The sequence below is a fragment of the Emydura macquarii genome, unplaced genomic scaffold (genome assembly GCF_026122565.2).
Source record: "Emydura macquarii macquarii isolate MOO-44397 ecotype Brisbane River unplaced genomic scaffold, CSIRO-AGI_Emac_v2 contig_2734, whole genome shotgun sequence".
NCBI lineage: Eukaryota > Metazoa > Chordata > Testudines > Chelidae > Emydura > Emydura macquarii.
Window position 1 is genome coordinate 1,211,512 of NW_027132871.1, and position 12,974 is coordinate 1,224,485.

Consider the following 12,974-nt stretch of genomic DNA (forward strand, 5'->3'; position numbering starts at 1 on the left):
AGTCTTAGAAAAAGGATGGGATTAGGCCCAGTAGGACCAACATACATTTAGAAAGCGTGTTTGACTTTTAAAGGCTATGCAAATATAAGGGGTTAATTTGAAAATAACTGTCCATCAATTTGTTTTTCTTCAGCTCTGTTGCTGTCAATAAGTCCTCCCTTTTGTTACTGTTACATGTCTTTCTTTCAGATTTGCATAACTGACTCAAACTAGATTTGCACAGATTCTGTTAGCAAAGGTAATTGTATAAAGTGGCTATTAACATCTAAAACCTAAGTAACGAAAGAAAAAGACAAGACACTTTGCTCTCATACCTTGATTGTCATCACTAATTGCATCTTGCGTCAGGGCAGATTTATCAGGCACCTCCTCAACCGATGTCTTCTTATAGAAGAAAAAAGAGTGACTTATTATACAGACTGCTGTATCAAATTTGCACAAACACTTCCACAGTCAAATGTTTAAGCACATGGACTAGCAGAAATATAGGCCCATATTCTTTCCTGCACCAAATAAACTTGATAAAGAAGAAGTGGGCAGGGCCATCAGGAAGACAACTATAGCCTCCTGCTTCTCAAGCTGCCTCAGTTCCAGACCTGATGTTAAGAAAGAGCAGCCTCAAGACAGTTATAATTTGCAACAACTGGCTACCGTGCCTAAAGGACCGTAAGCCAACTGAGAATTTTCATAGCGGATCAGAGTTCTGATGATGTGCTCCTTATGCTAGGAGTGGGGAGCCAGCTCTATTAGCTTTATGCTAGTTGAAAATTCCCATCCACTAGAAACAGCACATAAGCAGAATAGCCTCTTTAGTCAAAGCTGGGGCCAGACCTCTCTACATTCTGTGCCTCTCGTGCTTGAGGAAGCCTTTTGGATGAGTTAACTGACCTCTGGCCTACTCTTTCCTCTCACGGAATACTTCTGAAGTGGGGAAAGCTGGGTCCATGGGGCAGGCCTCTGTGGCAGAAACCAGGAACTTCAACCCAAGGCTGACAAATGAGGTCAACAATTTTTATTACAGTAGTAACCCATAATGTGGGCATTTGCTACTCCTATTATCTCTCCTAGTTACGTCACCAAAAAGGGAGCTGTTCTGCTGGTCTCAGTGAGAGCAATACTTGGAATTCCGTGGGCAGAGCAATGCAGGAACTGGGTTCCGTTACTACAACCCAAAATTCTTGACATGCTTATTGATGCTGTTATTAACAGCCATGCCCATGAGACCAAGCTTCAATCCATTAGGCCCATAACAGTGGGTTCAGTCATGTAGACTGAATTCAAGGTTAGGGAATTAAAGATCTATTTTATGAAGTAGCTTGTGAGGTTTTTAGCAGAAATCACAGTTCCTGGTGATTTCAGTGGAAGAGACACGCAAACCCATTGTGTAAGTGCTTTGAAAAAATATGGACAAATGTCAATCTCCATAGTAACCATGATTGCCTATGTGCACTAGAAAGTATTATAGACACAGTAATATGGTAGAATAAAAAAAATGGTCACCAACTGGCTCAACAATAGAGGTCGCCACATCAAAGAGAATCAACGGCTCTGAGTTGGTTGGATCTTCACGGACTGTTTCAAGCTGATTTTTTTTAAAAAGGCAAGAACATTTGGGAGGAAAAGAGAAAAATCTATTTTTATTAACAGTCTGATAGCTTCAGTTCTCACCATCATCAAAATCTACAATGAATTTCAGATTAATGTTGGGATACTAGAGGCAAATGTTTCAAGAGCCTAAATATCCAACCTTAGTGGTCTAGCTGCTACATACTAGAGACCCAGACTCTAGCCCGGCTTTTCCCCCACCTTCTGAGACAAGGAATAGTAAAGGACAGAGGAAGAGGCTAGGGGCCTGAAGCAATGCCCATTGCACTTCAGTGGACTTTGGGTCAGGTGCTGTTTCAAGGAGGAGCTTAAAGCAATTGCTGGCAGTTTCACGGACCTTATGAGAAATCTTCTGTCTTGTCTCCCAAGCCAATATAAATCTTTAAGCTGTTTGCTGCAAGAAAGCATGCACTGATGTGCATGGTGGAGAGGGGGCAGAAAGGAAGGAAGTTTGTAAGAGGAAAACATAGAAGACCAAAATGAAAGTGCTGGGGGTCTTAAAATACCAAATAGAGAGAAAATATGGGCAGATAGTACTCCTTAATGTTAAAAACTAAAATGAATTGCTCCTTTACAAAACATACGGAAACTGTTAATTGATATTTCAAGATTATTAAAAACCTCTGCTTTTGAAAAAGCCTATTATCCACGTGACGCATCTCCTAACATAGCCCTTTTCATACTTAAATCTAAGAAATCATTTCTGTTGTACTGTATTTCAGCAATTACAAATAAAGATGCTCTTTTGAAATGGATTTAAACTATCTGAATTTATGATAGATGGAAAGTGAAGAAGATGGGAAGAAAACACATAATTGATTGCATCGGTAATAAAATATTTTCAGTCTCCAGTGATCATATGAACGGACTCTATTTCTTGAAGAGCCAATCCACAAATTAAATTACGAATGTGAATCACGGCACTTCCCAGAGACAGAGATGAATTACTTCCTTTCTGAATCATATTTACACAGTGTATTATTTTTCAAAATAAAAACATGAATTAGGAAAAAAACCTAACACTCCAGTCAAAATAATTTTGGGTCAGTTTTGAGAAAAGATTTTACAATTCGTTAATCATGGATAATTAGGTACATCTAAGCCCAGAGAGCACTGGCTCTTCAGGTCAGCAAAAATACTCTAGGTTCCAGATGGGGAGGGGAGACAGAGACAGGAAGAAAGGGTCTGAGCCTGTTGATTGTCAAATCAATAGCAATATGGTCAGATGACACTATCCTCTCTCACCCAATGGCTAGTCATCCATAAATTCATTTTTTTCCCAAATGAATCAGTTAATAGAAAAAAAAAGTGTTTCTTGGTACATTTCCAGGGAGCTCTGAACACCCTGACACCAGATACCAGAGGAGTGAGAGAGAGAGAAGCGCAATACCCAACTCCTCCTGAATGTGGGACCTTATTATCAACATAGGTTAGGAGAGTGGAGTTATTTGGTGGTTGTGGGGAGCAGGATGTTTTACAGGGAGGGACAGAGTCTGGCGAGTAACAGGCAGGGACGCTCGAAAGCTTAAAACTTGAAAATAAAATTAGAAATTAATTTACAGTATGGTCTTTTGAAAGTCTTCTGCCTCACCCTTCCTCCAACCCCGCTAACAATTGCCCAGTGGAAGATTTTATCTCCCCACCAGACAAGAGATATTTTATTACTACTATTCTGCTCCTAGTATTACTGCTACTGCTTCTACAATAGTAGGAATTACTAAAAACATGCCATTTCATTGTACAACAAATCTACTCCTTGTAGGTTGACTCCTTTATTGTATAAACATTCAAAGCCACAAACATACGTGTCACTTTCTGTGCATCAGCTTAATTGGCTTATCGAATTTTACTGGTTAATATCAGGAAATTTAAGAAGACTGTGAAAGGAGGAATCCTGAGCTTTCCGAAAGACTGAAATGCATTTTAAACATGTCCCAGCATTTATACTAGCAGGGAGCAAACTTCATCATCATTCTGCAAAAAATAGGAGAAAAAATTGCTTTGCACATCTGTATAATAATTTGTGAAGCTAATACTTCTAAAATGAATAATAATCTCACAGATATGGAGGTGGATCCTGAAATCAAAGCTAGGTGACCTAGAGCACTTTTTTTTTTTTTTTTTTGGTGACAATGAAAGTGTGTCAGCTGGAGGAGATGCAGATAGGCAGGCAACCTGCCCACTGAGAAAACTGGCGCATCAAAATAGACCAACCATCAATCTAGGCTGGTAGCCTGCCTCCAGCTGCAACCATCAGATGCTGGTTGCATCACAATTATACATAATGTTCATAATTGTGCAATGCTCTGTGAGAAAGGAAGCTTCTCCTAATCCAGGTGCTGATTAGTTTGATATCCTGAAGCATAAGGGCTGATAACCTTCACTATGTTTATGCTAGCTAGTTTAATTGAAGCATTGCCCTTCATATAAATCTAATCTTTTCTTTTCATGTGGGCACTTACTAAGCTATTTGCCTCAGTAATTCAATGAGGCAGCAAGTTCCACATTATCAGCCTCCTGGATGAAAAAAGTACTGTAGTAAGGGCTCATTCAAAGCTCACTGAAATCAATGGAAAGACACCCATTGACTTCAGTGGGACTGGATGAGGCCTTACACTCTCCTAGAATTATAATAGGCCCGCTGTATGTAGAAGCTCACACTGTGCTCTGAATAAAGTGTGTACATATTAAATACAGTCCAAACTTACAATAAAACAAACTGCAGAAAGGGGGTAAGTTAACCATAAAGTCACACATCTCTGCCTCAACTATCTCCTTATGTTTGGCTGTTCCTAAGGTTTTTCCCTGCATGACCTCCTCTGGCCCAGTCTCTACTTCCCTCTGCCTCAGAGTAAGACACTCCACTCCCTCTTATATCCTATCTAGAGCTAAAGCAATCCGTCTGCGAGCACAAGCCAGCAGTAGTTACTCTGCATCTTCTGGGTTCTAGCACCGGAGTTTAGGGGGAATTTAGCATAATTCGGCATTCCTGTGCAGTGCCTCACACACACATTGCATACATTTTGAAAAAAAATAGTAATTGCATGACATTTTACACCTTCAAAAAGCTATACACACATTAATCCTCAACAACCCTGTGTGCAGGGAAGCAGTAGTATCCTCAGATTATAGACACAGAGGCCAAAGTACCAAGAAGTTGAACTGCCCAAGGCCACATCGGGCCAGGAAAAGAGCTCAAGAGTGCTTGACTCCAGTTCCTATTCTCGTTCCTTTAGGCCACACGGTTTCAGCTCTTATATGAGCAAAACCAGAGATGTTGGGAGTCTTGGTCACAAAAATTATAATTCTCTAGATAAATCTATAAAGGAAAAATCATACATAATACTTTATTAATAAAAGCAAAGACACAAAAATACTCTCTGGAAAAGAAGATTTTAAATACGTTGAGCTGATACAATATAGATATTCAGTTGAATCTTTTAATATTTTATTAAATTCTGGTAGTGGCGCTGCCTGTAATATACATGCTCATATGATCAAGTATGTGTTGTCACCACCTCTTCTGCTTAAGCTGCAAATTAATAAACATATATGCTAATAAGTCAAACTGTCAAGGGACTGATTAGTTTTCAAACACTACAACACAGTGAAAAAGTTCTAATGAAGAGTTGGCCTGTGGCAGAATCTGGCACCCCACTGTTAATCAACCTCACAGTATATGAACATATTAGTAGAACCAGATATCTGTGCTTCAGTAAAAGACCTGACTGCACTTCTAAAATAAAAGCACCATTTGCAAAAATCAATAGTAGTGCTATTTTGAATCAAGCCGATGTACCCACAGCGCTGTCTTGTGAGCAGGAAGGGCACTTGTAAGACCACATATACATAGTCCCACGAGATAAACAGGATGATCACACCATACAAAAAGAGGATAAAACTCAGCAATAATATGAAACATTGCCTATTGCATGGTGGTGAGATTGCACAGTTGCATTTGACAAGAGAAGAGCTGTGTTTTGACCATGGAGTTTTCCTATGTAAGACAGAGGATGACGTGATTGGAGAACAGCCCTACACCAGCTCTGGGGCTGAGCTGGTAGAACGTACCATTACTCTTTAATTTGGATGCAGAGTTTGAAGGGACTTCCATGGCAGCAATGCATGCCAATTTTCTGAGGACTAACAGTTCTGAGGCACAGACCTGTCCACAAATTGTCACTCGAGTCACTACCCCAAAAAGCTAAGACCTTCAAATGCCACAGCTTATAAACTCTGAATTGATATGTCCAGGCACAATGGGATGGCAATAACCATGAGGCAGCAAAGGTTATTCCAGGTTTTAGGCCTTTAAACCTCTTAAGTTTACAAATGCCATGAGATCACTTGCTTTTCTAAAGCTCCTTAGACAGAACTATTTTTTCCTTAACTCGGCTATTTGGCCTGTACTTAAATTGATATAAAATACAATTCTCTTTTTAATGTGTCCATCAGGCCTGAATTATCCAGGGCTGGGCCCTGGGACCCAGAGAGGAGCCAGGGTCATTCAAAAGGCAGATATGCTGATCTACTACTGAGACCTAGGCATTATGATCAGGAGTGGAGGCAGATAGCATGGGCTGGGATGCAGTGGCCCATCACCTCACAGTCGACTGGTGGCGATATCTCCGCTGGTGGCCCTAGCAGGACCATGGGTGAAACAGATCTCACAGGGAAGCCAGAAGGAACTAGGGACCAAGATTTTCAGAAGCACTCAGCAGCTCCCATTGTTCTCTTGTTCTCTAGGGGAGCCGCTGGGTGCTGAGAACTTTTGAATAGCTGCCTACTTCATTTAGATACCTGAATGGGGGCTGAGCATTTTTGAAAATCTGTCCACTGGAGTAGAAAAAGGGAGAGCATCAATTCCTTCCATTTCAGGTCACGCCAAAGGCCAAAGTTAACCGGGGAAGGAAGAATGAGGATGTAGCACATGCTTACAGTTTGCACCAAATCTGGCAAGCAGTTGCCAGAGAAGAAGGGGGCAAAGATCAGAACAGCTGAGAAAGGTGCTTTTTATTCACTTTCAATGGGATTTATGGAGACATGGTGGGGCTTGGGGCTCTGAAACAGGAAGAAAGCATCTTTGAGGAGTGTACTGCCTAGGTGGCAGGCAGGGCAGCAGAGTCAGTTAGGAGATCCTGAGTAGAACGAAGCTTGTGCCTGACAAAGCCCAACATTTTGGCCAATCCAATCCCCAATAGCATTAATATGCCCCAATCTATCTGGATTCCTCTGATCAATTGCCTTCCATGGCAGCACTGACCTTCTTTCCCATTGTTTGCTCCAACCTCAGCCAGGCCGGATCCTGCTTGACAGGAAAAATATATTCAGCTTTCCCCCTGCATTTGACTCACTGACTCCCAATTTGTAACAGGATAGAGCCCTGAAGAGGAGTATGTAGACTGCGTTGCTCATGCACCCTGTTGAAAAGAGGCCTGTCTACCCTCTCCAGTCACTGAATGAATTGCTGATAGAGGAACAGTAAGATGGACAAAAGGCAAGCTTAAAAACAGATCACCCATTTGACAATGTCACAAATATGTATGTTGCACTAATTGCAAGGCGGCCTACTAATGTAAATTCCTTAATGTAACTATAATCCTTGGGTAATTTCCTTACCTCGGTTCGATTAAAGTCCCTGGTCTGTTGACTGAATGGCAATGACTCAGAATAAGAATCCAATAATGCACAGTCACACTTAGGCTTAAGGGAAGCTGGAGGGAAAAACAAAGAGACATGTCTTTGTTTAATAATAGACACATTTTACATGTACTAGATTATTATTTTGCCTCCCGACCTCTTCATACTTCAATTGATCTGGATAACAAGGTGATAAGTACTGTATAGAAAATCATTTTCTCTTGTATTATTTTTAAGTATTAAAAGTAACAGTATGTAGGGATGTACATGGCAATATATTGTAGAAACAACTGGATGCAATTGAGGACACATTTTGATAATATTCAACCCCCCAAAACAACTAAGATTGAAGTTTTATTTGTGCTTTTCCTCCATGTGATCTTGAATCAACATAGTGGGCATTACAGGCTACACACTGGAGTATTAGAACTACAAAACACATTTGGCAGACTGGCAACTCCCTATTTTCGTTATCTAGAAAGGGAAATCTATTAGAACCCACACTACTCAATAAAACTAAATGCCAGTGAAAAGCATGAAGACTAATCACAACACTTGCTTCGGTCTATATCAACTGTAATAGCTTTCAACCAGGCAAATATTGGGAGCAGGAGAAATCAACCCTGCAATTTGTTAAGGTAATATTCGCAACACCAATGTTTCTGTTCTATAGACCCTTCTGCTAACATCCTCAGGTATCAGTCCCTCTAAATCATTAAGCTGTCTTGGTAGCTAGAAAACCTATTTTCCTTAAGATCAATATGTTGAGAAGCAGAATAACCAATTTACAAATCCAGTTTCTAGCTTCTGGTTAGCAGCTGGTTCCTCCAAACAAAATAAGCTTTTATAAATTTGCATTAATTTAAAATTCAGTTAGGTTGCTAGACAGGACAATCAGCTTTAGGGGTTTTATTTTATTTTAATTCAAGAAAGGCTTTCAAAGCAACACATAGTGGGTCAAATTCTTAATGGAGTTATGAGAACGCAGAATTTAGCATCCAATATTATATGGACAGCAACAATTCAAGCATCCCGCCACCATCCTGCCAAAGTTCCTCACCTCTGACCTGGAGGAAACCCCTCAAGGTGGAAGAACACAGATATTCACTATCTGTGCCCATTCAGTCCTCGATCTCTGCTGAAACTGCCAGTAAAAGGTGCTAACTAGTGCAAACCGTGATGATGACTTTTCTTTTTAATATTGGTACCTAGGCAGGAATTAGATAGATACAAACAAACTCACTTCTTGTAGGTCATCAGACTACTCTCAGGCCAGGTATACACTACAGACCTATATCGGTATAATGTCGCTCAGGGTATGAAAAATCCACCCCCCCTAGCAACATAGTTATACCCTACCCGAACCCCTATGTAGACAGCGCTCTGTCAGTGGGAGAGCTTCTCCTGCCAGCATAGCTATTACCTCTCACAGAGGTGACGCTGACAGGAGAAGCTCTCTTGTCAGCATAGGAACGTCTTCATTATAGTGCTACAGTGGCGCCCTCAGTCACCAGCAGCATAAATTAGACTCTAGCGAAGTACCGAAAAGTGTTAGGCGTTGTATTTCAGTATCATTTTCCTGAGCCATCCATTTCCAATTTTCCCTTCTAGAAAAGTTTCAAACAATTTAATAGGGATGAAACCATTAGTTTCCACAGAAATTTTCTATTGAAATGATTTTAAAAACCCTCTATCTCTATAATTTTACTGAAAATTATACTAATTCTAAAGGGTTTGGTTTTGTTTTTTTAAACTATCCTATAAAGTTCTGTTGTAAGGATATGTAATTGCCTATTAAATTCTATGAGATGGCTTAAAAAGCCTAGAGAAAGGGTCTTACTATCTATTAAATACCACAGTATTTTTGAGAAGTTTTTTTTTATTAGTTATTAGTAGGATGACAAACATTCTGCAATAGCTAGAAAGAAAACCTGTTTAAAATGTAGCCTTTTGTTCTCAAGTTTGCAGAGAAAGTACCTTTAGTTAGTAAAAGCTTGGTGGATATTTATGAACAGCTGGATGCAATTCAAGTAGTTGGTTTTAATTCAAGACAATAGGAGGCCAAGAGAAAAACTGCAGACATGGAGATGAGGAAGGCTAGCTTAGCATACACACAACCTATTTCATGCCAGGTGAGAGGTTCATAGTGGTGGCCAGAGAAATACTCCATTATTATTACTAATTATTTCTATTACAGTAGCACCTAGAGGCCGTAATCATGACATGATCAAGGTTCTAAAGTGCTAGGCACTGTACCAATAATATACAGAAAGATAAGATTCCTGTCTTGAAGAGTTTACAGACTAATTTAAAAAGAGACTAGAAGTGAGCATAACAAACAAGGAGCTGGTCCTAGGGGATGGAGGATGAAGGTGACAGTGATAAGGACACACAATTATGAAGACTAACAGTGTGAACAACTTGAAGGTTTATGTTTCATAAAAAAGTGTATACCTTTGGATATGAAGATTGTGAATTGTAGAGAATGGGGATTGGATAGAAATTACTTCAATAAATTGATACATTTAATTTTCTAGGTACAACTTGATTTGCTCTTTTCCTCTCCTTTAATATAGTGCCAGCAAATTTAATAGAGATTTTATTAGCTCTTAAATATTATCCCTTAGCACTGTAACTAATATGAGTAATTAATCCTCTTCACCCTAGAAAGCTGTGGACATTTTTTTTAATTGAAGGGTATGTACTTCAGTGTTAATGTATAATGAAAATTGACAAGATATGTCAGTATCTCTCAACTGTACCTCAGTAATAAGGTACATCACACATTGTAGACTCATTTATCCCCATCCCACTCAAACTGGTGCAATCTCACTGTTATACATGTAAAATATTAACAGTAGGAATGGTGGATCAAGAAAACGAATTATAGAAAAATTGGACCTCTGCTAAAATCAGTAACTACACACAGCATTCAAGATAACCTGTAAAACAGGTCAGTAATGTTCCATCATTGCTTCAGATATGCCTCCAAGAGTCATTACAGCAAGACAGCACATAGACTAAAAATCACCTACTTCATCTGTAAAGTCTTGTGGCATCCAGATTTGCCACAGATAATCATCTGCCACTCTACCACACCTCATGTTAGTAGAATCTAGATAGTTTCAATGGAGCCTGGAGACAGTCTATAGAGAACAGAGACTTTTGGAGGGGGGGGGGGGGCAGGAGTCCCACTTCAGATCCTTGTATTGTCTTTCCCTCCCCGCCCCCAGCAGATGCCCAAGGGGTTCTTGGAGCAAACAAACAACAAAAGTCCTCTCCCCTCTTTCTTCCCTTATGGGTGAGAGGAGTCCATGGAAAATTGAAAAGAAGCAAGGGTGATCTGGAACTTCTTTCTGGGTCAGCCCTTTAGGCCTAGTCTACATGGACTCCACTTCCAGCCCCTCCTTGTGAGGTGTGCTGCTCTGAGGCTGGGTCATGCAGTTTTGGGGGCAATGAAACTCATTGCTGTCTCCCTCTCAGTGGGCCTGTCTCAGCTGTCTGGGTCAGGACAGGGCAGGGCAGCCTTATCTCTGTTTATTCCCCCCTTCCTTCCTTCCTTCCTTCCTTCCTTCGGCAGGCTTTTCTTTTTGAACCCCCACCACGCTCCAGGCAGAAGCAGCCTTGTAGGTGTGCCTCCTTGGTGCTAAACAGGATCAGAGGAGCTTGTTAGTCCCCTCTCTGTCAGTGTGAGGACGTGCTTGTTCACAGAGACCTGCTTTCTTTTTTTCTTTTTAATAATTATTTTATGGTTTTTCTTTAGCATTTGCCCTTTAAGCGTAACTAAAAATTGATGTTTTATCAAGCTTTGAGAGTACTCTTCAGCTTCTAGCTAAATCTTGGTCTCCTACTAAAAAAGGCTGTTCTGTGTGAAGGAAGAGTTTCTGAAATGGTTAGAGGAATATCACAGCCTCACCTGGTTGAAGGTCATCTGGCAATAGGGTCTCCGGCAGCATATCTGGCAATGGATAGCCATTCTTTCTAGCAACAATGAGGTGAAATGCAGCACAGAACTCCGACAGCGTCAGCGCTCCATCACAGTCTACATCACTCAGCTCCCTGTGAACATGGTATTCACACATTTCCTGAGCCATTGCAGGAATGAAACACGCACGCACGCACGCACGCACACATGCACGCACGCACAGAGTATATGGGAAAATTACTTTGGACAATGATTAGTCATAAAAAAATTTAACAGAAGATTTTTAAAATACCATGGTGTATCATTTATGCTTTATGTACATGTAACAATTCCCAAGTAAGTGGGATCTTTTTAAAATACTATATTTTTTTTAAACATTTCCCTGTGAAAAGTGGAGCCTGCCATTCCTGCCATTCCAATACTGAGAAGATTTTAAATGAAAAAAAGTGCTCTCTCTTTATGCCAGATCATGCAATATTTTCTATCTCATATTACAAAACCTGAAATTTGTCACAAAATTACGTGTGAGTAGCCAAATTCAATCTTTCTTTCTCAAACAGTGTTGACCACAGTTCGGTTGGTCTCACATTTAAACCCTTTTCAATACCTTTTCAGGCAGACTCATTAATGCAAACAGTTTTCAGAAAGTGCCTAATTACCTCGTGTAGACTGCCCTTAAGAGTTGCACAGCTGGATTAACTAATGTTGGTGGTAGGTTGGAATGTTAGTGTTAAACTGCCCATTAGCAGTCTTGTTTGGTAATTTTAGTTTAAGCGTGAAACAACAGCCGAGGATTTCAGAAGCAAGAGAACACAGTTTCATTGACTACATCTTCCAGAAAATATCAGAATTAATTTAGTATTAATATAATGGCTAAGCTGGAGCAATAGTTACTTTATCACTGTTTGAAAGTGAAGGGACAGTGTTTCAAGCAGTCACGGTTTCAGTGAATAAGATTGAAATGCTCCTCATTTTAGCATAGCAGCATGGCCTGATAAATTATATCATGCAAGATTTCAAATTGCTCCTAGAAAAGAACATTTTCTTCTTTTAATGCTATACAGAGCACAATTAATGTTGGTAACATAAATAAAATGTTTTTGGTTATCATAGTGAGTTAACTAGTTTTTCTTAAATAACCTTTAAATTAAATTCCAGTGCTCATTTTTTCCCCAGAGAATGTTTCTTTAGCCCTTTTTTCATTGTTCACAACCAGCTTTGAAATGATTCCAGGCAAATTCTATGAACCCAACAGATGTTTAGCTTCTTGCAAGCTTTTCTTAGAATCTATCTTCATAAAAGTACATAGATATAGTGAAATAAAAGTTCGCTTTATCAGCATTTTTGGTGAAAGTTTAGAACAGTTTGTTCCTCAAGATAGGAGGACGATACTGAACCACAAAGCACCATTATGTTTATGGAAATATAGACCCTTATAAATTTTATTGAATACAGTGCCATCTGTAATGGTCTCTAAACAAACTCATTAAAAAGCAAGAGTGCTGGCTCATTAATAAAGCACTGATGAATTATGCAGCTATACTTATTAAAAATTAGGTATTAATTAGGCCTCATCTGACAAATCACAGCCAGAAACATAAAGCTAACTGAACACATCTAAAATATTCCAAATGTGTTTTTCTTCGAAACCATTTCATGGAATATCTGTCTGTTCATTAGAACTAATGATGTTTCTTACAATATTCTTAAGAACGGCTGTCATTTATATTGCTATTCAAATATCTGCAGTCCTGCTGAGCAGAAGAGTAGCTCTACAGAAGATAACAAGCATGCCAGGAAGATC

General features: G+C 39.7%; 1 protein-coding gene across 5 annotated transcripts in view; it reads right to left on the bottom strand.

Moving 5' to 3' along the window:
• REPS2 (RALBP1 associated Eps domain containing 2) overlaps nt 1–12,974 on the bottom strand; it is a 138,805-nt gene that overhangs the window by 57,752 nt on the left and 68,079 nt on the right. For all 5 annotated transcript variants that reach the window (XM_067566094.1, XM_067566091.1, XM_067566093.1 and 2 more), the window contains exons 8-11: nt 11,162–11,304; nt 7,225–7,319; nt 1,505–1,582; nt 315–384 (exon numbers count right to left, since the gene is read on the bottom strand). In XM_067566094.1, the coding sequence (XP_067422195.1) occupies nt 315–384; nt 1,505–1,582; nt 7,225–7,319; nt 11,162–11,304 (386 nt within the window). The remainder of the gene's footprint in view (nt 1–314; nt 385–1,504; nt 1,583–7,224; nt 7,320–11,161; nt 11,305–12,974) is intronic.